At 41.1% G+C, this 24,137-nt stretch overlaps 1 protein-coding gene across 1 annotated transcript in view; it reads left to right on the top strand.

Annotated features, from left to right (window-relative positions):
- Positions 1-24,137, top strand: part of MNAT1 (MNAT1 component of CDK activating kinase) — a 128,673-nt gene that overhangs the window by 86,984 nt on the left and 17,552 nt on the right. Inside the window, exon 7 of the mRNA XM_068947374.1 lies at positions 985-1,106. Coding sequence (XP_068803475.1) covers positions 985-1,106 — 122 coding nt within the window. The remainder of the gene's footprint in view (positions 1-984; positions 1,107-24,137) is intronic.

Raw genomic sequence — 24,137 nt, 5'->3', positions numbered from 1 at the left:
TTCCGATCTCCTGTTGCAGACAAAATGTCTACAAAAACAATACTACCACTTTCCTAAATTCCTGCATTTTGCAGATGTGAAGCCAGATTTCTTTCGGGGAAGCCAGGGTGTGTTGGAGAAGATCATAGAGCGCTCTGTGTCTTTTTGCTGCTGCTGCTAATTTTTGTGAGCACCATAGAATACAGTAGAAAATTGAAACTGTGTGAAAGATCAACAAATCAGTGTAGAATGTCACGCAGCAACATCTGTTAACTTTGGCTCTATCTCAGATCTGCCTGCCCCCTCCTTCCCAGCCACAAGTCTCCTGTTTTGCGAGAGCTTGGAGTGATAGGGACCTAGGGACGGGAGGGGGGGAAGTCTGGCTGTTTCTCAGTGGTCTGAAGGGCTTGCAAAAGTACCATCTGGAATTAAAATTTGATGTTGGTGTGTTTCTATATTTTTAGTTATGAAACAAATGGGAATTTGCTGAATGAATTAATTGTATTGCACTGTAAAAGTCTATCTTGAGAGCCATTATATATGGCAGCTTGCGAAGCCTGCAGAGAGAAATGGAAGCGGCTTCCCTTTCTAATTAGGGCTTTCAGGAAATCGTTGATTACAGAATTTAATAGGCTTGCTCAGAGACATTTGTTTGATATTACTTCTGATAAACGAAACTTCTACCTAATGACAACTTTACTAGTGACACTAGAAGCAGCTATACTCTGACGGTAAGCCTTCCTTCAATAAAACTCTTTCTCCTTTCCTTCCTACCCTGTCTAAAGGGTTATAGCTGATGGAATATTACTTCCAAACTGTAAATTCCAGTAAAAAAAAAAATAAAATAATGAAGGAACAGTTGATATAGCAGACATGTTCTTTAATGGTGTGGTCTCAGTCCAGTTCAACTTAAGAGTGTAAACTTTTTCTTGCAACCTGTTTAAAAGAGTCAAATCAAAACCTTGACCCACTGTGTAGAAACTTTTTCTGTTTTTTTTTAAACAGGGTCAGCATATTTCCTTAGCTCCCATTCAAAAACTAGAGGAAGCTTTGTATGAGTATCAGCCTCTGCAAGTAGAGACATATGGACCACAAGTTCCAGAGCTGGAAATGCTGGGAAGGCTGGGGTAAGTAACAGCAAGTTGTAATTCCCATTTCATGGCATTTTATCTGGGAGCGTTACCATCTTCACTTTGCCAGCGCATAGGGTGGTGTTTGTTTTGTTTTGTTTTGTTTTTTAAGAATCTTACCGAAATACTAGACTTCCTGCCCAACCAACGTTTTGTTTGGGTGGATAAGCTAAAATTTTTGGTCCTCCAGCCTTTATAGATCTATTGAGAGCTGCACTGGATCGCATTAGTGTTTTTTAAGGTTGTCCTTGGCAATCGTAGTGAAGTAGCTGTTCATTTTCAGTTGCACGGTATTAGAAAATAAATAAATAAAAATCTGGGGCTTAATTTACCCAGCTGTAAGCCAGTAAAAATATTAAAGTTGGGCCTTTTGCCATGGAAAAGGATAGGTTTACTTGCCGACTGCTGTCTACAGTCAAACTGCGTTTGTGAGAAATGAAGACCAGGGCTTAACTTTGTCAAAAAGTATAACGCAGGGCTGGTCCGGCAGCTTGGCTGTGTCGTGGTGCGCAGCCGTGCTTGGAAGGGCATTTAGGAGCCTGCTGTGCTGGGGTAGTGGAGGTTGCGAAGTCCCAAAGGGACATCCCTGCTCTCCAGAGAAGGGTTAGTGGCTGCAACGCCATCTGTAAACATTTGCGGCCGCTTGGATAAGGGGTGTCACTGGACTGGTCATGCTTTAATTTTTAAGGTCACAAGCACTTACAGGGGCTGGAAAGCTATGTGGGAGAATGAACGTGCAGGGTGGCAAGGCAAGAATGAGTTTAAAAAAAAAAATTTTTTTTAGAAAAGGTGATTACTTTTGTGCCCGTTGGAAAACTGACGCTGCAAAGTCCTGGACAAAAGTGAGACATTTTAATGTACAGAGTTGGGGACTACTGAAATCCCAAGAGGAATCCCATCTAGTGCAGCAGCAGAGGAGGAGTTGCATCTCATCCAGAAAATGATGGAGAGGTGAATAAACAGTTTTTAAGCAGATAAGCAGTGTAACGTTGCTTCAGAAAATTCAAAGCTATCTAGAGTTGAGGTTGTCTCCATTTTTATTGTTTTTGTGTCATTATGATGGCTGTAATTTTCATTATCTGATATCAACTTCCAGGAGACAAATACTAATTAGCTGTTTAAACCTGGGCAGAGCCAGGTTCAGCCTTCACCCTGTACGTGGAGCACAGCTGCAGGGATCTCCAGCGCGAGGGGAGCTTTGAGGCCCTCTCTGCCCATAACCTTCTCACAAACGAAAATGCTTGGGGGGGGAAGAAAAATTGCTTGTGCGCAGAGGATTCGTCTGTGCACGTGTTTCCCCACCAGGTGAGTGCTGGCATCCAGGTCAGTTGGGAACTCTGTCTTGTCCATATCCATCTCATCTACCGTACCTGGGACATTGGTTCGAAGGCAACCCAATACTTGGCAAAAGAAACTCCTTTAACTAGTGTGGTTTCAGTGCGAGCAGGAGGGTTTGCAAACAACACCTTTCTCCTTGCAAACACTTTTACATATGTGCAATTTTTTTCCCCTCTGAGGATGCTAACCAGAGTTGTTCTGCTTGGCTGTGGAGATGATGAAAGAGCAGCAGGGGTGCTGGCTGGCCGTGGTAGGAAGGGCTGCGCCGTGCCCACCAGAAGAGTTCATCTTGGTCCTGAGGCTGTTTGCGATTCCAAAGCAAATATATCTGTGGCGTGCGCTCCCAACCGGCACAACTCTAACCCTATTCCATTGGGTGTCTGAAATACCTTAAGCTGTGCAAGACTATTCGTTTATATATTTGTGTTTCTGTATTTATATGAACTCATGCGCATTTCCTGTTGATGATGAATGCTTAACTAATGTGCTTTGGTCCCTGTTTTTTTTTTTTTTTCTTTTTTTTTTCCAGGCAGCTGTATACAGCTGCCTGAATGAGGCAGAAGAGCTGGATACAATATTATCTGCTCCTGCTAAAGATGTTTAGTGGTATTCATACGAAGACAGGTTAATCTGAAATGATTTAAATTTTTCAGCTCTCCCTCTTTTTCCCCATATCCCTCATTTTTCTATAAGAGTTTTCCTCAGTCCTTGAAAATTAGTGAGCTTTTGCTCAGGTTATCAGTGTTACAGTTAGTCATCAGGTATAGCAAAATTTCATGCTCTTGTTAGTGTTCTGCTTTTTGAAGTGTGTATTTATTGCTGCTAAATAGTTCCCTCATATGTGCAGGCTGTTATCATCCAAGCTTCTGGAGCCAGAGTTATTGCAAAGATGCTGCCAACCTGAATTCTCTTCTGGTAGCATAATTTATTGGCTCTTTTTTTTTTTTTTTTAAAGATATTGTTTATTATCTTCAAAACACTCAACAGAATGGAGTTTTTGAATATTCAGATCTTAACCTCTTACCTTCTGCAAGACTCACTTTAGGCTTCAGCATAAGTGTGGTGTGGGTTTTTTTTCTTTTTCTCCTTGGTAAACTGCTGTAATGAAAGCAGCAGTTGACAAAGCTTTTAGCAAAGAGCAAGAAAAAGGGGGAATCCTTAAGGGATCACTTAGAACATTTGTTAGGGATCTTTTTTAATTAAAAGAAAATTGCTTTTTAAATTGCCTCCTATTATTTGCTCATTAGGCTTTACAAGAAACATTGCGTGCAGTCCCATAAACTTGATTCCATATCCTCCCACTGCTGTTCTGTATGGATTCTGCATATTTTGCAAAATAGGAAATTATGTTCAAACTGTCTTTAGAAATTTGTTTTCAGTTTCTTATGGGGCTGCAAATCTTCTTCTTTTTCTGTGCGCTGCAGAAAAGCATTGATGTCCGTATGATGTATTTCTGCTATTGTGTTGGAAGTCTGAGAATAATGAAGAAATAATTTCTCAACACAAATGATTGGTAGTATGTTTAGGGTTTTGTCCCCCTTTCCCCTCCCCCCTTTAAATGTAAGAAGATTTTTCTAAAGTATTGCAATATAGGCAATAATCTTGAATTACATGGCTTTCTGAGGACAATATATATTACACTGACTCATAGAGTACTTAGCCTTCTGGCAGGAAAGTGAAGCTTTTTCAGTGCTAGCTGCTGATAGAGCTTCCCTTGACTACACATCTGCTGGGTTGCTGCAAGGAAGTCTCCGTTGCTGATGGTCTTATGAATGTGACTGCACTCCATCCAGGTCGGTGAGGATTTGACATAGGTGGCAAAGGCCACGTGTGCTTCTCGTTTTGTGTTTAACGTGTTAAGCTAGCTCATGTTTTTCTGCACCCGTCGAATGACATGAAAGGAAGAAGAGTAGAAGAAGAGATGTACAAAAACATCTCACAGACCTTGAATCTTGGGTCACTAACTTACTCATCCTGGAGGGAGGCTCTAGAGCTGCTTTTCCGCATGTGGTGACTAATGGTCACATATCTGCGTGACTTTGTGGTTACTCTAAATTACCAAAGTGTTCAGTGATGTGCATTGGGGAATCACTGGTTTCTGGGTGGAGTTGAAGGCAATCTGCTGGTGGCAGCTGAATTTAGCGAGCCCTGTCTTACTGAAGGCCCGGCTGGTACTGCTGTGCAGGAGCTGTTAGGTTGGTGGTGTTTGACTAAAGCCGGGTGTTTGAAGAGGGAATGTCATCTTCATTCAATTCAGCCCAAATCTGTTGATCTGCTGAGGTCATTGCAAGGCTATCTGACCTACCTTGGCTTTCGGGGAGAGGAGTGTGTGCGAGAGAACAAGTGAGAGCACCTGGATGCTCAGGCACTGGCTGCTGCTCTTTTAGTTCTGGGTTTTGTGAGAGGGACCAAAAAAAAAAAAAAAAGCCTACCATTTTTTTCTTCTTTTATTTTGGGATGATGTTTGAGCTGAGTGCATTGGGTTTGTCTGTGTGGTCAGAGGTCTGGAAAATATAGGATTTTGATATGGCAAATCAAAAGAAATGCAAAATATAACAAACTGTCATGCTAAGTAGTGAAAAAGCAAAACAGGTTGAGGATGGAAATTAGTTTCCTTTATCGTGTGACTAATTTTGTTGACTTTTGTTTGTTATGTAATTTTGGTTAAAAAAGAACAAAAACAAAAAAACCCTGAGGATCGAAATGACATTTGTTTGAGGTCCTGAAAAATGTAAAGACATTCTTGGGATTATTTGTGAGAGTATGTAAGGCGAGCAGGAGCCGCGACATTGCATTCTCACACCAAGTATTTACAGCTGTGGAGGAGCCATACACAAGCTACTTCTCTAAGGTACTGTAAATTGAAAATTTGCTTATGTGATTAAAATTTTGGGCACAGAGGTCTGAACGTCACGTCTCCAAGTTTGGAAGCAGTTTCTCGTAATCCGGAGTGGATCCTATTCTAACACAGCACCAGGGCCCCTTCTCACCGTTCTCACAATGTAAAGGGCCCTTAATTTACAGGAGTGTCTTAAAATTTTAGTTTGCGCTCAAGTTAAATGCTTTGCCTTAACAGAGAACTCTTGGGCAGACATTGTGAACAAGTCAGACCCAGGATGCCTAAAGTAAAACTGTGTTTGCCTACCTAACCCTGGAGAGATGCATCTGAATACATATATGTAAATATAAAAAAAATTGAGTTTGACCGTTGCTCCAAAAACCTGTGATTTTTGTTGAGGGAAAATGTGACTTTGATCTATCAGTTTGCTTTCAAGAATAACCACAATGTTAGGAGGAGTACTCAAGTCGTTTAGGTTTTTAACTATGGTGCAAAAATAAAGTTCAGTGGTGAACTATAATGAAAATAGGTAATATATCTTCATTGTTAATTTAAAAGTGAAATCTAAGCAAGATGTTGTATTAAGAGCTATGGGTAAATATTGAAGCAAAGTCAGAATTCCGTGGGAATTCTGTATGTAAAATGAACATGTTTTAGTTTATAATGAACAACTGGATTGATTCGTTCTTTTTTTATAGTATGGGACAGCTCAGTCATTTTAAATTTTGAATTAAGATGAGGAGGCTGGATTTCAGATCTGCTGTAGCTTTGTTAGCATTTAATTTTTAACCTTCATTTCAAGTGGAAAATTTCTGCATATTTCTTTGTTGTACAGTGTTGTAGTGTAATTGGAAACACATGTAGAGTTCTGGCACTTAATCTAGAAATGACTAGTATAACTTCTTTGCTGTCAGTCACAATGATTTTTTTTTTTTTTTTTTAATAAGGCGATAGTAAGGATGCTCTCCAAACTATTCTTAAGCCACAGTTGATCTGGTCTTTGGCCAGATTAGTTTTTGATAAAACACCATGAGTTTCTGCATTAAATTCAAGGCAGTAAAATGATTGAAATTTGATTATTTTTTTTTAAATTTAATTTGTATTTTTATTTGAACGTATGACAGGACCACTAGGCTTGAAAAGTTGTAGCAGGTGTTTTTTTTTTTTTTTTTTCTTTACATCTGCTCTCTTTCTGATTAGGGCATTAAGCTATTTCTTGAACCTTAGAAAAGGAGAAAAGCTGCAAATGAAGGGCTTACTTGATCTGCTTTGGCCCATTGATTTGGAACACTGAATTCATTCTGCTCCTTTGAATCGAATATAGTTTCTCAGTAAGCTCAGTAGTCAGAATGAAAAGGTTGAGGAAGAGCAAGGAAAGCTTGGCTCACTTTGGAGGGCACTTCCAGGGCTGCAGTTGTTCTTGCAGGGGCCCTGGTGGCTACCAGGGCATATGGTCTGCATTTCCCAGTGTCCCCTGTTGTAGGGCCTGATCCTCAGGTCTTGGAAGTCAGGAGAAAGATTTCTGTCGGCTTCAAGGAGCTTTGAATCAGGCACCTAATCAATGACAATTGGCCGGTAAGAAGTGATTATTGCTTTAAGGATGTAACTCCATTTGCATACAGCCTTTTAAAATATTTCTTATTCAAGTCTCCATGAATAATTGAATGGAGAGCAGTGAATGACAACAGAAATACAGTGTGGATACATATAATTGAACAGTGAATACGGCAGATTGGGCTGTCTTTTTGAAAAGAATAAAGAACGGGGAAATAGAACGGTTAGTCAACTATGTTAATTTGAGTTGACGCAGAAATTGGCTTATATTGCTTTAGCCTACTACACAAATCCTGCAAGTTCTGTCATAAGGTTTTGGAAGGATGAAAATTTAATATAGAGGAGGTGGATTAGCGCTGATTTTTTTCCATCTGAATGGAAACCGAGGAAAGGAGCATAGCCTCTAGTAAGCCTGAAATCTTACTGTTTAAGAAATCAACTTTCTGGCAAAAAAAAAAAAAAAAAAGTCTATGAGCATTTCAAACGACACCCTGTAGTATATGGTGTTTTGCATGGAGCTCTTCTGTCAAGGTCATTAGCAATTGAATATATTAAAAGTGGACTGCTTATGAAACGGAGAGCTTTACTTCCTGCCCGCCCACCTGTGGGTATAGTGTGGGTTCGGTAACTGTAAAAGGTCTCGGGAGGGTTATAAAAGCGGAGAATATGGAAAATATATAAAGAAACAAAGAAGGAAGCCTGCGTGTACCGTGTAGTTTCTTATATTTAAAGTTGGCTGTAGTAGTATATGCACCACTAAATTAACCTCAAAAGCTGGCCATGACAGCAGAATGTCCATAGTAATTGTTTTTGTTGGCGTTTGGCTTCAAAATTAACTCATCGATCTAACATGAGTCTCTGCGCTTGGAATACTAGTCTGGTAATGTTTTTTACTTTTTCATGCAATCATGGAAAAAATATGTTTCTGCTCGAAGCAGTTGTCAAACAAGCTTCTTTCATCGACAATCAGACACAGGGCAGCTGAGTAAGGCTGTTTAGTCTAGAATAAATACTCGAGAGAGTACAAGGTCGCTGTAGGAAATGTAATTATACCATTTATTCCAGAATAGTCTTTTTGTAGTATAGGCCTGCAGAATACTAAATCATTGCGTTTATTAAAATATATATCATATTATAAATTTGAAAAAAATCAAAGTCTCGGCTTAAGGGACGGAGAGGTGTCTGGTAAACTGCACTACAGGATTAACTAGTAAATATTTTAAGCTCAAAAAATGAAGATGATAATATTGGCTTTATTACTGAAATTGGTGGGAGGCAAACCCTGTCCTGTCTTTGCAGGTGCAGAAGCAGTACTGCTGAGCAGGCAGCTGAAGCAGCGGCAGGTGAAGCTGTCTGCTGAGGCATTACAGGGCAGTGGGAGGCATCCTGCAACGGTGTGGGCCAAATGCCCGATTTTCTGTGCTCTTGTGTCGCACCGAATTGCCACTTAAAAATATCTGATGGTCTGTGATCTGTGGTAGTTCTTATCAGTTATTGATAATCCTCCCCTGTTTTCATCCTTCCTGTCTTCGGCTACAGTTACATCTCTTCTGATGTATTCTCCAGTGACTTTGTATGTTCACAGATTTTACTCTTTTTGTCCTGCATTGACTTAGACAAATACACTTTTGTAGGAGTCAGTTTTAGATCTCCCATTGCTTTTCCAAATGTATGTGGTATTTTTTGAGGGTGTGCTCAAAATTTTCTTCCTTTCTTTGCTTTTTCTTTCTTGCTTCTCCTCCAGTCCACTGTATTGCCCTTTTTGAGTCTTCCTCTGATTCCTCAGTCAGGTGTATCATTGAGTTGAGAACTGTAGAGTTTCCACAAGATGGTAGAAAAATGTCATGGTCTGTGCAGGTAAAGAGTGATCCTTCCTCCAGCAGCAGGAGGGCCTCAGTGTCCTCAGCTTTTGTAGTCCTTTCAGGAGCAGAGCCACAAAATACTCTAAGCCCAGGGTTAGACTACAGAGGGAGGAACACCTAGTGATAAAGACCAAAGTCTGTGTGATGATGGCCATGGAGAACATGGGAAGGCAGAGCTCAGTAGCTCACTGGGGACTGCTGCTGAGAGGAAGATCTCCTCCTCTGGACTGACATCTGCAAATCACTCTTGCTCCTTGCTCTAATGCAAGGAATGGCGGGGGCATGTCAGGATCCGGAATTGCTTTGGAGCAGTTTCGGCAAACCAGTTCCAAGTAAGTCAGGACACTAGCATGGTTTTCTGAAGGGCCTGTTTGGATACATTAATCTTTTTAATTAGTTAGCCTCAGATGTAGTTAAACTACAAAAATAAAGATTATCCTGTTTTGAACTTGCCCTGTAAGGCATGTGAAAAAATCTATGAAGTAGTAAAAATGCAAGAAGGAAGCCTTAAAAAAAAGAGAGAGAGAGAGAGAGAGGGGCCTCTTAGACCCTTCAGTACTGTTGTTCCAAGAAGGAGGAGTTATATATAATGAAAGTGGTTAGATTGGATGGGACAGCCAGCCAAATAGACCCCTCAAGAGGAAAATAATGTCAAAATGTTGCATCTTCTTGACTCGGATACTGATAGACACAGTCATAAAGCAGCCTTCCAAATGAAAATATTTTGTTCATGTATCAAGTGGATCGAAAGATGGATCACGAGTTTTCTGAAATGGCAGAAAGAATCCAAGGGAGAGTCTTGCGTGAAGCTTTATGCAGCTTTTCAAGCTGTTGCTTGTGACTTTTTTTTTTTTTTTTTTTTTAAGACTTTAAACTTAAGATAGCTTTGTTCCAGCTTATTCTTGGTGGGTAATATTTCTCACAGTGATCACAATTCAACAATGTTTAAAGTCTGTCTGAGGACTGCAAAGTGGCAGGAGTGAGGGACCTCCTCCCAGAGGACGATACCACTTGCCAAAGTCAGTAACTTCATTTGTAAATTTGATCCTCTGTATATAACTGATCTCACACCTGATAAGATATACGATAAGATTTTTAAGGGTTGGGCTGCTCATCTCTATTTTCCTGTTTAAAAATGACCCTGCAGTTCGCCATACTAGATCACACTGGAGAAACATTTTGGAAAGCTGGAACTTGGAGACCTGAGTTTGTGGTATCTAGTCACATGTTCATGTTTTTATTTCCTCTGTTTCCCTTAAAAAAAAAAAAAAAAAAAAGACGACAAGGAAGACCCGAGTCTTACATACCCACAAGAAAGGAGGGACAGTTTGTATCTCCCTTCATTCCAGCAGTTTTTGCGTCTATTCATTGATTTCGGTCACATTTAGTGGAGCAGTGGAGGTTTCAGAGGTAAGTAGGATCCTAGCTGCTGCATGGAAAGCAGAGGTTGGATATGGAGAGGGATGCTAAAAGTGCCTCAACTTGCATAGTAAGCTTATTAGACACCAGAGAAGCTGTATGGGAGTGAGACACCTCGTAAATGTCCTAACTACAGGAGAAAAGCTTCAGTTGAAGCTTGCAAGCAACCATGAGACCAAGTCATGGGAAGCCAGGCTTCATTAGTTCTGATGCTTATGGCATCACTTAAAAAGAAAGGAGAGTCTTAAACTGAAGCTCTTTTGGATCTTTGGAACTGGAAGATATCCAAGGACTGGCAAAGAGGTTATTAGTTTGGGTGTATTTTGTGTTTAGAGGTTCATCTGTGTTCAGGGGTAGGGGAGGAAGAGAGGAACCTAAGCCTAAAAAAAAAAAAACCACACACAGCTGTTCTTAGCTTTGTGTGTTCCAGACACCTTTTTATTCATCATGGAAACTAATGGCATGAGGTGCTTTTAAATCAGGGTCTCTTAAATGCCAGTATCTACAGGATGTGGTTAATCAGTGGGTGCTCTAATGACTAGTCCTGTGCAAGCATCCACTGCTTTCATTTCGAATCAGCCTCGCTATCAAATGAATGAGACGTTACCCTGTTGCCTGGCGTCCGCTCGGATGTCGTGTGTTGCAGATCAAGCTCACCGGTGATGCCAGAGCTGGCTCATGGTGCGGTCCGTGCAGTGATTTGCCTCCCCCAACCAGCCCTGCAAGGAAGCTAGTAAACTTGTGCGTTTACGCACCCGGAGCTTTGAGCAGCACCCACGATTGCTTGCTGAGCACACAGCGATCTTGTGAGGATTGGTGGCACTGACTGTATGGCTTCAAAAATAATTATGTGTTCAGCACTTCTGAAAATAGGCTCCCTGTTTTTAAAATTTTTTTTTGGTTTTGTTTTTTTTGGTTTTATCCCAGGATTAGGGCTATAATATATGTGTGTGTGTGTGCGTGCCTCAGCTTATGGTCTACGGCTTTGATTTCTGTGTGGGGCTGCTCACACCGGATTGGGAACAGCACCCACAACTACATTGGTCGGCTGGAGACGGTACACACACATTTAGGAACTGATTTTCATGATTTTGTTTTTAAACCCTTGATAGTAATAACCGAAAAACTGTTCTAGGAGAACAAATAATGCAGTCTCAGGCTTTCAAAAAGAATTGAGTTGTTTGCCTTTCTTCAAAATTGAGGCATTCAAGTTAGGCCATGTTTCTAATAACGAAATAGCGGTTTGAACATAGTCCGGCTTCACAGATGAACTATTGCTCGGGCTTGGAGGTAACGCCACCATATTTTTGTTTCTTTGCTTAACTGGTATTAAATGTAAAAACATAAATCCTTTCCAGTGGGAGTGGAGAAGGGGAGATGGTTTTCATTTGGCATAATTTCCTGTGAGACGTGGTTCTAAACAAGACCCATATTTACACAAGACAATACAGTTTTTACATGTACTAGTGTATCCAGCACATTTTAAAATTGTTTAGCCAGCCCCGGGTATTAAATAGCTTCAAAATAAATGTGTTTAATAAAAGTAGATGAAGTTTGAAATAATTTTTGAATAATTTTACAGTAGAAACACCAGTTAAATCAACCCCATTGCAGTAATAAATGTCACAAAAACAATTAATTATGCTTGCTTGCCACTGCAAAATCAATTGTGTAACTGTTCTTTTAAAACTGACTTTTACATTACTAAATCCTAAACACTACACTTCTGTAACTTGTCAGAATCAGGTTTTGGTTAATAGATATTTGCAGTGATGTAATGGGAACTTCTGGCATGGAATCAGAATATAATGGACTGTGATTAATGTTTTAATAAGCACTTTTCTTCTACTTATGATGCAGCAGTGAAATGGTTTCCGGCTCAGATTGATACCACAGCAGGTGTGCATACGTACTTTTTTCTTTAAGGACGAATAAGTTGTTCAGTTCTGCCTGAAAATATGTCTTATTTCTTCAGGCCGACGCTGCTGATTTGGGGGTAGGGATTAGTTTGTTTTCAGTCCAGCTATTACTGGTATTTGTCATTTGGAAGCACAGGGTGCTATGGAAGCCTTTTCAGTATGTAAAGTAACTGCTTTGCAAAGAGGAAGCTCGTTAGTTTAAAAAATAGTTTTGATGTATTGCTGTTTTCTTCAGTGAAAGGATTTATTTAAAAATAGCGTTACAGGAACTCAAAAGTGTGCTATAACTAAGTAGAGTGTTGAAAATATTAGCAGATTAGATTTATTAAGTTGATGTAATACACTTGCTACATGCTTGGGTTACTTTTGTACTGGAAGTGGTTTTGTTTTTCTATATGTTAAAAATATACACAACAAATAAGAGTTTATTTTAGACGCATTTTTTTTATGACCCATCAATCCAGATTTGCTGCAGGGAGTGGATTTCTGCTTAGGGATCCACTCAGTCGCTACCTTGAGGGGGAGAGAGTTTCTCCTCTACCTAACGATACTGCTCTGTGTTAAAGGTGGTCACATTTTCTGTGCTCTTAAATCTTACCAATGTCAGGTGGTTGTTGTTCGCTCTGGCAATCTGCTGTTCCTCTGTGTAACCAGAAAGCATGAAAACTACCTTCTGTTAGAAATGAAATAGTCTCTTTTCTTTCCTTCTCTTCTGTCCTTGCAGGTGACCGCTGACAAACTTTGGTGTTTCTTGTTCTGGGGCAGGTTTCCTTGTGGAGGTAGGAAACGTATCTGGGGGGTGTTTGAGAAGGTCTTGGAAAACCTGCTCTGTTCTTCAGTTTTTCCTTCTCCGTCTTTTCACCTTAGTGCGCCCCTCCTCCCCCCCCCCCCCCGCCCAAATGAGGGTGTCTTCTCTTTGGCAACCACATGGGAAGTCTAATATTTATTATGACCCCTTGGGATGAGCCACATGGAAGGTGAGCAGGGCCGTTGGCTGCAAGCTGTCATATCTGGCAGAGGGTGATTGCTTATTCCTCACCTCCCGAATCCTGTACCAGCTTTGCGGGCAAGCCTAGTCTCTCTCTGCCTGGGGGAGCATGGGCTCCCCAGCGAGGGCAGGACAGTGGCTGGGCTGGACTGGGCCGCAGGAGCTGCGCTAAGATGAGCTCGAGAAAGACTCCAGCAAAGAAATGACTTGCTCGGAGTACCAGGGTCTTCCTCCTTGGTAGGGGTCTGAGAAACGCTTGTAGTGAGGAGAGATGATGGATGGTAGCAATGAATGTATCGATGATGGGGAGAACAGGGTGAGAGGGCAAACACTTGTAAAAAGAGGATGTCCCAAGTCTTGAGTATTACTGGCATTGTCTGCTAGGTTTGAGTCCAGGCACATCTGCCTGCTCATTTCAAAATGGCAAGTGAGCCTTTCTGGAAGGACAGAAATGGCTCTTGGCTCCAGTGCAGGTGGTGGTCTCTCTTCTCTGGAGCCCATTGGCATTTACTGAGATTCAAGATAACAAGTAGTTTCTCCATCTCTTCACTCTTCCTTCCTTCCCCCAAACTTGGGAATCTTTTTGGCCCCTCTGTTTACAGGAACATCAACCCACTCTTTTTTCCATCAACTTTGGAAAAATGCTTTTATCAGCATACTCTTGTTTTTAATACTGAGAATTTTTCAAAGAATCTCTATACATTGGTTTTGCGCCAGCTCTGTGTGCTGGGATAGCATCTGCCTTGCACAGAAAAGGTTACTTGTGCATTTCCTTTATTTGCTACCACTTCTTTTGTTTAGCTCCCTTTTAAAAAGATTCAGAAGGTGAGTCGTGACTGCTGTCTTTATTTCTTGACTCTCTTCCAGAATTCATGAGGAAATGCTCACGAGTAAAGCCAAAAAAATCTACACCTCTTCTCCCCTTCCTGTCATTAGAAGGTTCTCTCTCTCTCCTCCTCCTGTTTTCATATTTCGGCACTGATGGATTGGGCAGACCTTTTTGCTCTGTGGTCAGTGATTCTGTTAATTGTCAGAAAGTATTCCAGAAATGAGAGAGAAAAGGAGAGCTGGACTCTGAGGCCATCGTGAAACTTGGAAGCATAAAAACTCTGCTATTCCAGTTTCTCTTCAGTGCACAGTTACTTTTGAAATGAAGAGTCCCACAGATGCAGAGTTTGCTAACAATCTGAAATATGAAAAGCAAATCTTGCTTTTTTTTTTCTTGTTCCATGAAGTAGGTGCATCCTCCTCTTTTCTCACCAGAACAGAAACAACTCAGCAAGTATTCTTGAGAAGATGTGAGTAAATTAGAAGAAGTTACTTTGAAGAGTAAGCCATGATTAAGTATTATTTCTCTGCCTAGAGAAGTCTAGGCCACGGGGTCCTTCCCCTTGATCTCTTGGCTTTTGCTCAAAAGCACTCGATGAAGTTACTGTTTTTGTGAAACTGCTCTCTTGTTCTCTCTTACCCAGAAGTGATCCATCGACTTTTTAGCTCAATTTATCCAGCCCTTAGAGCATGCTTTTCCGAGCAGATTTGGCAGAAGAAGCTATAAAACTGGTTTTGTCGAACTCTGTAAGCATTTGAGCAATGAGTAGTGTCTTAACAAGCTGGTACTGACCTTGGAGAGGATGGTGGTGATGATCCAGTGCAACTGCCTCCTTCACAGTTTTCATGAGTTCTTTCAGATGGTGCTCCCAGGCTGCCAGTTCATGATCCTGGCTCCTTCTCTGCCTTCTCCTGGGAACTATAGAAGTGCCTACAATATTTCTGCGCTTGGGCAACGTGCGTATGGGTACTGCTTTCCTTTGCATTGTGACAGTGGATGAACTGTGTGTGCTCATAGGCACTTCCATGCGACTGAGAAGTGTGCACAGCATGGTTCAGGGACTGTTCACAAGTGGAGCAAAGGATTGTGGCTAGCCGTAAGATAAAGTTTCAGTACTGAAGCAGTGTGTTAATGCTGCAGGCTGTTCATCAGGCAATAATAGGTTGGCCAAGTGATTAAGTATTGAGCTTTACCGGGAGCTGTTGGCTGCTAGTTGACTTCCCTGTATTTCACAACAGAAACACTGCTGGAAAACCTTCTTGAGCTATCTGCTACGATCAACTGCCCATATGTACTATGGTAGCAGGTTTTACAGGCTGCCTGCCCTGACAGTTTAAGATCAGAATCTGGTCCTAGAAAGAAAATCAATGTCATTTCTTTTAGTGCTATATTTATCTCCTTAAAAAAATGCTTTATGAACTGGGATAGCAAATATGTGGAGATTTCAGTGCTAATATATGGGTCCACTGCACACCTTCCTCGTGCCCATGTGCACTTCTTGTTTCAGTGGGAGTGCTGATGGAGTAATGTGGTTTAATGCAAATGTCAGAATGTGCCCAGCAGCCCTATAGAAGAGAAATTACAAGTAATTACAGCAGAGACTATAGTCTAGACCTCAGGAGAGGTCTCGTCACTCGCCAACCAGGAGTGGTTTCACCACTATGTTGCTTTCTTTGTGAGAGCTTGGGAAAGCTGCTAAGGTCAAAACTTTGCTGAAATCTACGGTAGCTAAGCATCTAAGCAGCTTGTGGATCTATCTGGTCTTTGATTTTTCCATTGGTGCTTTCATTCGTTATTTGCAAAATGGGAATATCTGTTTTGAAATATCAGCATTAGGCATCATGAAGTTACTTGCTTGTTACGGTAGAGGGGACCACATAAGCTGGAACGGCTGAGTGAAAATGGTAATATAGGCTACTGATGTTTTCAAAGAATAAGTGCGTCCTGTGTTTTGGGCTTTGTTGAAGGATGGTGATTTGCAACAAAGCCCAGAATTTTGTTGATTCAAGATTTATATTTTGTTTTTATTCAGCATTTTTTGCCCTTTCTGAAGGCTCCAGCAGCTGAAACAGCATAGTCTTGCCACACAGCAGTTTCAGCTGAGTCTGGTGTTTGAAATGGCAACACCACTCAATGTTTGTGACTTGTTTTTAGAACAGCATTTCAGCTGCCAGTTTCCTTAAGAAAGCAAAAACAATATGTGAAGTGAGAAATACAAATAAAGGAGAGACTTTAAAATACTTTTAGTGTTTAAAAAAATCAAAACTAAACCAAAAGGGTTCAGAAGGCTTGCTAAATTTAGCAAAATTGTTTGAAGTAATAGGAAAATGGCATCTAAATAAGGACATGTGCTCCTCTGTTCTTCCTTCCTCTTCTTTCCTCCAACCCACATGCAAGCTAATTCATTACATTTTCTGCTAATGAGATGTTTTATAAATGTTGCTTTTCCTCTGGTGAAAGGATTGGATGCCCCCCAAAAGAATAGCTGCCACGTGAGGGGAGGTGAGGGGGCAGTGAGAACTCCTCCAAACCTTCTACTTCCTGAAAAAGTGCTGAGAAAACTGTAGTGGTACCTACCGCTGGTGCCTCCAAGAGAGGGCAGGACTTAAGGCATGGAGGAGAGGAGTTCCCTTGGGGGCATGCTCCGTGCATGCTGCAAAATCGTGCTCAGTGAGGACATCATTCCTGGAAAGCAGGGAAAAGCAATTTGTTTGTGCATATATATCCAATCAGATCATGGCCTAAAAGTCCTATGAGATTCCCTTATGTGCACCTAGGTGCTAGTGAGAGAGAGAGAGAGAATTTGTCATCCAGCAAAAGTGTGTTGAAGGGAGACCTTTAATGAAGTTGCTTTTGTCCTCTTCTCAATCTTACTGGTTCCTTTGTAAGACAAACCCCAAACCCAGAAAAACTGTAATTCCTTCTGGAATGGTTTTATTGAGACATGCATAGATGTGTGTTATGTGTGTATCATTTTACATTTACAAAGTAATAACTCATTGCTGTTATTGCTGTTGCGTTATTAGGTGTTTCTGTAGGCCATCAATGCATTGACTGTTCTAACAACTACAGACTAAGATACGATTTTTGCCCCAGAAGAGAGAAGCTAATGCACAGAGAATGTACTACAGAAAAACAGGTTGAACGCTGAATAGACAAAGTAGTATTTTCCAGAGCAACCGATTGAATGAAGAGTCTGTCTCACCAGTTTTAATAAACTCTAGGCCTCTAAACGTTACAACAGTAACACCAAAAATCATAGCAGTTTAGGATAATAACACTAGAGAGGGAAAGGTGTTGGAAACAGGGTGTTAATATAAAGGAGTGTATCACGTAACACACAGGGCAGAAAGCTGTTTGGAAAGATGCTTGCAGAGCAGCAGAAGCATCATAGGCATGGGAGTAGACTGACCACCCAGAGATACATCAGAGCTGATCCCATCACAGACTCCTCTCTGCCTTTTGTTAAAACAGACTCAAATCCTCAAAGACGGTTAAATACAAACCAAAATACCTTTGGAGTTAACTTCAGTCCATGTGTAAATCCTCAATTTTTTTCCCACCTCCCTGCTTAGTATTACTTCGTGTATGCCTCCACCTCTTTAGCTGCAGAAAAAACTGGAGCTCACGTGTTGGCAGTTGTCCACCATTATCCCTAAGTCCTTTCCAGTATTAATTCCTCATGCGGAGTTGTGTCTGGTATGACCTATGTTCTTTGCTCCTAGCTGCGTGACCTTTGCTGTTAACCTATCTCTAGTTGGAAGAAGTTAGCATGAGTAGGTGCTACATGCTAGTCTGAATAATTTATCTATTTTCCCAACCTCCTCAGATTTTGACAGCTGCACATTTTATAAGCGGTGGTTTTTATGTTTTCTTTCAAATTGTAGATGAAAGTTATTGAGTATTGCTGGGATAAAATGAGATCCCTGCAGGGAAAATACCTCTTCAGACGATGAATCCCCATTTACAATTACTTTCTGACATCTATCAGTGTAAACCAGGTTTAAACACTTTCATAGGTGCTACACCAAAAAATATTCTGACTGTGGTACTTTAAGGAAAAAACGCTTGCCTGTTTGATCTTTCCTTTTCACTGAGGTGAGTTACTGAGAGATCTTTTAGGTCTTAGGGGGAAGAAATGCGAGTCCAGTGTTAGCTGAGCAGATCCACAGGTCAGCGTGGTATATATTCAGCAGCAGTGCACTAAATGGACAAGGCATATAGTGGAAGCTTTTGCAGTGTGGTGAGATTAAAAGACAACTCCAACGTAAAAAGCTTGCTAAATCAGGAAGATGATGACCCGTAGCATTCCTGTTAAAAACTTACTAAATGGTGGGGTTTTTTTTCCCCTCCTCTTGAAACAATGGAATGTGTCTTTTCTTGTAGAAGTGAGGAATTTGCATGGTTGCAATATTAATGCCTCTAAGGGGTTATAGGGAAATTTTGTAAAACTGCACTCGTAGTAAAGCGTGGGGGACTATATTTGAGACAGAAATTTACTGGATGTGCATGTGCTCCGGTGTGTTTTTGAATAGCGCAGAGGTGACCTGAGAACCATCAGCTCTGCATGTGTTGTATTTTGTGCTCTTTGGTGGCTCTAATGGAACCTTTTGTAGCAGGACAGAGTCTCAGCCACAAAGGGGAGTGGGTGCCAACATCACGTTAGCCTGTAGTAGATTTGTGCGCCAAACTATCATTTAAGTCTTTGAAAATCTCCTTAGCACTTGTGTAGCGGATAATACAATACTTCTATGTAGCTACTTAAAAGTGAACTTACTGGAGTGCATGTCCTACTGATGAGGGAAATCAATATGGTCCTCTGCTCTTTTCACTTAAAACCACATTAGCCAACGGTCAGACGTGATGGACTGCTCTAGTTTGACCAACTCACAAGAAATTATCAGCTTTATTGCGTTAATAACGAAGTCTTAATTGACCAAAACCTTTTTCTCACCAGAATGTTTTTGGCGAGTAGAACCTAGCTTTTTACTTAAGAATAGCTCCAGGCCCAAATTAAAAAAAAAAAAAAAGGAGGAGAAACCAAAAAACTATTTTTCTTCTGTGATATGCTCTTTGTGTGCTACTCTGAGATTAAAAACTGCAAAATATAGGTCTGCAGAGACCCTGACGTTGTTTCCCAGTTATGCACGTAGCGAGTGCTCCCAATTCCTGGTTACCATCTGGGAGAGCTGAAGTACTGATCCAGTTGCTTTTAACGGCCCATTACAAGGAAATGCATTTCAATAGCAAAGTTTGTTTCAACACCTTCGCTACCCTCCATGCTTCTATGTGTTCATTTACATTTTAACTGAAGAAATGCATTAAGCACATTGTACATGTTATCTTTTTCTGCTCTGCTGCCTTTAATTAGGGGGGTTATACGTTGATGTACGAGGAACACAAACATTAAATTGGGGCTAATGGGAAACGAGTCTGGACTTGAGTTATAGTGACCATAAAACGTGATGAGATCTGGCACTTGGTTTAATAACGCCAAAGAGTTGCATGACCTGTAATCTAATGGCATTGCATTGTACTGTGTTGCATAAAGCACTAATATTTTTACAGAGTCTTAAAAAAAGGAAAAAGCTTGGTTATAATGTTCAGCGCATGTGTGTGCACAAAAATGCATCTCTCTGTTTCTGGCTGTATGTTAAAGCAGCGAACCTCGCCATTTCTGACATTTCTTTTAGCTAGGAGTTTTTATATCTCAATAATATGAGAAATTGAGCAGTTCAAGTGGACAAGGCAGGCAAATTATTTGTTTTGATTTTCTACAGATGTTTATGGTAACGATTTAAGACTAAAGGAGTTTGTCTTAGGAAACAACAAATTGTGCAGAAAAGTTGAAGCAAAGCTTAAGTGTAAAGATGCACTGTATTTTAATATTCTAGGGGAGTGTATCCCATACTGGTATAAAAATCAGTCACATTTTGTCTTGCAGCTTTTTGACTTAACGTCATCAAAGATCAGTTCGAGTCAGACAGAGAAGGAGGCAATAGCCTTGGAACTCCCCTTTAAAGTACAGTAATTTCTTTAAAAACCGTTTGATCTGTCAAGTAGGTGCAGAAGCTTATGTCAGACACTAAAGGGATAGCAGAAGCAGCTCTGACAGATGATATAAATACAATGAAGGTAATAGACTTAGCCAGGGGAGAAAATTCTTCCTCCCAATTATGTCAAATGCCAGACAACCTTTCAGGGGTGGGGAGGGAAACATGCCCAAAGGACACTACTGACTTAGTACTTTTCTAGGAGGTGCTTTCTGGGTTTTTTTTGTTTGTTTTGTTTTTGTTTTTTTTCTGCATTTAAGCTTTCAGGGATAAAATAATGAGATCAAATACATCAATTGCATCCTTGTGGCGGGATTCCCAGAACTCAGAAATCCGCTGCCCCTTCTGTGCTCCTCTAGGATTTTCTGCCTGTTTTGGGGAAGATGCTCGCTTTTAGGAGAGGCTGTGAGGCAGCAAAGCCCTAGACTTTTTATTTTGCTGCTTGTTTTAGCTTTTGTTCTGCTGCTTTGACTTCTCATCCTATTGGTGTGATTTACACCCCCTCAAAGTCAACGGCTTTCTGTCACATTCTAAGTTTTTAGTATTTGGAAGGCGAAAGCGAGAGGACTGAGCTGCTTATTTTGCTCTTTAATCCCTAGTCAGGTCTATAATCTGTCTGATATATGAAGCTGTGCAATTTTGCGTTCCAGCACCACATGATTCTTTTACAGAAATTTCCTGTCAATGGAAAACGGGCCAGAAGTGCTGTCATGGTAGGGGTTATTGTTCGAACAATAACACTCAGTTTTCTCCACCCTGTCTGACACCCTTTCCTCCCCCAGTTTTTGTTCTTAGCTTGTGGGGTTTTCCACTGCAACTCATGAGAAACGTTATTGCCAAGAGGTGATAAAGACAATAAAGGGATTGAAGTAGGCAGCTTTTTGCTCTGCTCTACCACCTCCCTCTGAGACTGTGCTGCGTGACAGATCCCGGAGACGGGCAGGGCATGCACACGCATGTTCACGCAAGTACACCTTTGTATCCAACGGCTCTGCGCGTCCAACGTGGCCATGTCTGTAGTCCTGTTAAAATGGTGTATGTCTGTATGATATGTCATAAAGTAGTCTGTCGTGCGATCAGGTAGCCGGACTGCATTCCCTCTCCGGTGAGTATCACAGGTGGTCACATGTTGCAGCAGAACAAAGATAAAAGCTGTTGCAGGAGTTAATGCTTTTATAGGCTAGGAAGACATGTGACATTTTTTTTTATCCAGGCAGACTAGGCCCTTTTAATTCGTCAGGACTGAGGATGGTTGCCGTTAATTAGGGCTGAAAGGATGATCAGCATTTTCTTTTTCTTTTCTTTTTTTTTTTCTTTAAGAAACTCTATCTTATAAAGTTCTTTTCCTAGTGAAGGTAGAATCTGCTTTCAATGTCCTTTTCTTTTGTAGCTCAGCTCGACTATATATAGCCAGCCTTTCTGGAGTCTAAATGCTCATTATCTCTTATGGCTTTTTCCAAAGTACATGGATAAATCTGGATGTGTTGGTATTTTATGTGGTTGGGGGGGTGTTATTACTGTTGCTTGCTTTACGAAATTTCTAGGCATGCTCCATGCAAGTCCGTTGTACTAGACACTGTATAATCAGAGGTGTGTGGAGGAACAGTCCGTTCCCCAAACTGCCTAAGACTAGAGGGTGCCTTCTTTAAAAGGTATTTAATAACACATAAATAACAATAACAAACAGATCAGACTAGCTTCCTTTTATTTCTCCTGCACTTGACTCTCCTCTTGCTGAATGGGATCATACTATCAAAACTGTTCGTTCTTCTCACTTCTCCCTCTCAATATAACTGTTTCAGACCTCTCAGTGGCAAAGAATTCCTTTCAGCTTGTTTATTCTGACGTTTTACTCATCCTTGCATCTGGTTTTATTGCTTTACAAAACAGATAGCGATCACAGTTGCATTTGGTTAAATTTGAGTTTAGTTTACACGAGTCAGTGATGAAGTTTCCTCTGACGCTCTTCAGGACATCAGGCATTCATTATCTTTAAAATTAATTTCTTGAGAAACTTTTTAGTCTGTTCTGCCACTAAATGTACTTTTATTAAAATAAGTTGCTTAGTATGCATAGTTTAGATTGAGAACTGTGGTTAGTTTGTTATTTCACATTTCTTGGAAGTGCTTTCAGTTTAGCTAAACAACGTTCTATTTAGGGCATAATTTTATGAATATTTTTTGTAATTCTGGCAGCAAGTGTTATAACATTATAATTACGCTGCGAGCATTCAATCTTTTTCCATCATAAACTGGCTCCAGTCCTAGTTCTAGATTACACATTTCTTGTTTGTTGTCTTGTCCCTTCAAGAGAAAGTGCAATTTTTGAGTACTTTTGTCCACAGAAATGATTTCATAATCAAGTCCATCATTTGGGTTAGTTATACGTTAAAGTAATTCCAAAAAAATCTTTCTTTCCCTATGAAGTCATGATATTTGGAGTTTTTCTTAAAGAAAATCCACTGTAAGAATGATGTAAGCCAACCAGTACTTGTTTAGAAACAGACTTAAGTCTTGTTTACATTAAAATACTGCTGTCCTTTAACAACTCTAATTTCAAAATGGGAACTAATTAAACAAATACAAGCTAGTAGTGTTAATGTACCTGAAAAGCAAGGCAGGACCTAGCCACCATAGAGGTGGATACTGGGGCCAGTACTGCTCCATTTCTTCATCAGAGACCTGGAGGATGGGACAGAGTGCACCCTCCGCAAGTTCGCAGCCGATCCAAAACTGGGAAGTGGCTGATGCACCAGGTGGCTGTGCCGCCGTTCAGAGGGACCGCCACGGGCTGGAGAAATAGGCAGAGAGGAGCCTCGTGAAGTTCAGCAAAGGGAAATGCCAAGACCTGCACCTGGGCAGAAATAACCCTGGCACCAGTACAGGCTGGAGGCCGACCAGCTGGAGAGCAGCTTTGCAGAGAAGGGCCTGGGGGTCCTGGTGGAAAAGTTGAGCATGAGCCAGGAATGTGCCTTCATGGCAAAGAAAGCCAAAGGTATCCTGGGCAGCATGAGGAAGAGTGTTGACAGTAGGTCGAGGGACATGATCCTTCCCCTCTCCTCAGCCCTGGTGAGGCCATACCTGGAATGCTGTGTCCTTTGCTGGGCTCCCCAGTACGGGAGAGACACTGACATACTGGAGCAAGCCCAGAGAAGGGCCACAAAGAGGACTAAGGAGCTGGAGCATTTGTCACATGAGGAGAGCCTGAGGGAGCTGCGACTCTTTTGCCTGGAGAAGAGAAGACTCTGGGGTGATCTTATCAGTGGGAATAAATACCTGGGAGAGGGAGTAAAAAAGATGCAGCCAGACTCTTCTCAGTGGTGCCCAGACGGTGAGGACAAATTGAATACAGGAAATACCATTAAAACACAAGAAAAGGCTCTCTTACTGTGAGGGTGGTTGAATACTGGAGCAGGTTGCCCAGAGAGGTCTACATCTTTGAAGATATTCAAAACCTGAGTGGATGTGGCCCTGAGCAACCTGCTCTAGCTGACCTTGCTTTTGGGGCGGGGGGGAGGGAGGGGTTGGACTGCCAGATCTCGTGAAGTCTCTTCCAGTGTAACCATTCTGTGATTCGGTGGCCTTTATGGCCATCTGCTCTGACTCTTAATGATGCGATTTGATGATAGAATATCATCAAATAATCTCAGCCTTAACATATGTAAAATATACCTGTATATAGAAGGGAGAGAGAGTATTTCTTTCAAATAGAAGACTCCACTTAGAAAATATCCATTTGTCAGCAGGCTAGATTTATCTTCTTGGTTACTCTTTGCAGAGGTCTCAGTGGTAGTCCATGGAGATAGTCCACCAGTTTCTAAACTGTAAGTTAGACACCATGAGGCTTGAGTCACCATCAGTTGTGGGCTTGCTAATGTGAAATCAATGAAGCTGCATTTCTGTGAAGCATGAGTAATACAGCTGTGAGTTAGCCTGAGGTTTTGAGGAGAGAATCTAGTTTTAAATTGGCTTTTTGTTCATATATCACACTCTCAACTACATACTTTCCTTGCTGAGTTTAAACATTCTAGGAAGAAACAAGTACTGAAATAAAAAGGTAAATACGCTTGTAAAATAGGAGCAAATTGTCATATTGGCCTTGCTGGTAACAGGGAAGTGGTTAGGCTCCCATGCTCTCCCTTTTTGACTCTTGGAGGTAGATTACTGGGCTAGGGGGACCATTGGTCTGACTCAGTACAGCTTTTCTTAGGTTGTTAAACACTTTTTT

This window comes from Struthio camelus, chromosome 5, assembly GCF_040807025.1.
Source record: "Struthio camelus isolate bStrCam1 chromosome 5, bStrCam1.hap1, whole genome shotgun sequence".
Taxonomy (NCBI): domain Eukaryota; kingdom Metazoa; phylum Chordata; class Aves; order Struthioniformes; family Struthionidae; genus Struthio; species Struthio camelus.
Note: the sequence above shows the minus strand (reverse complement) of the source record. Positions and strands in the feature narration are given on the sequence as shown.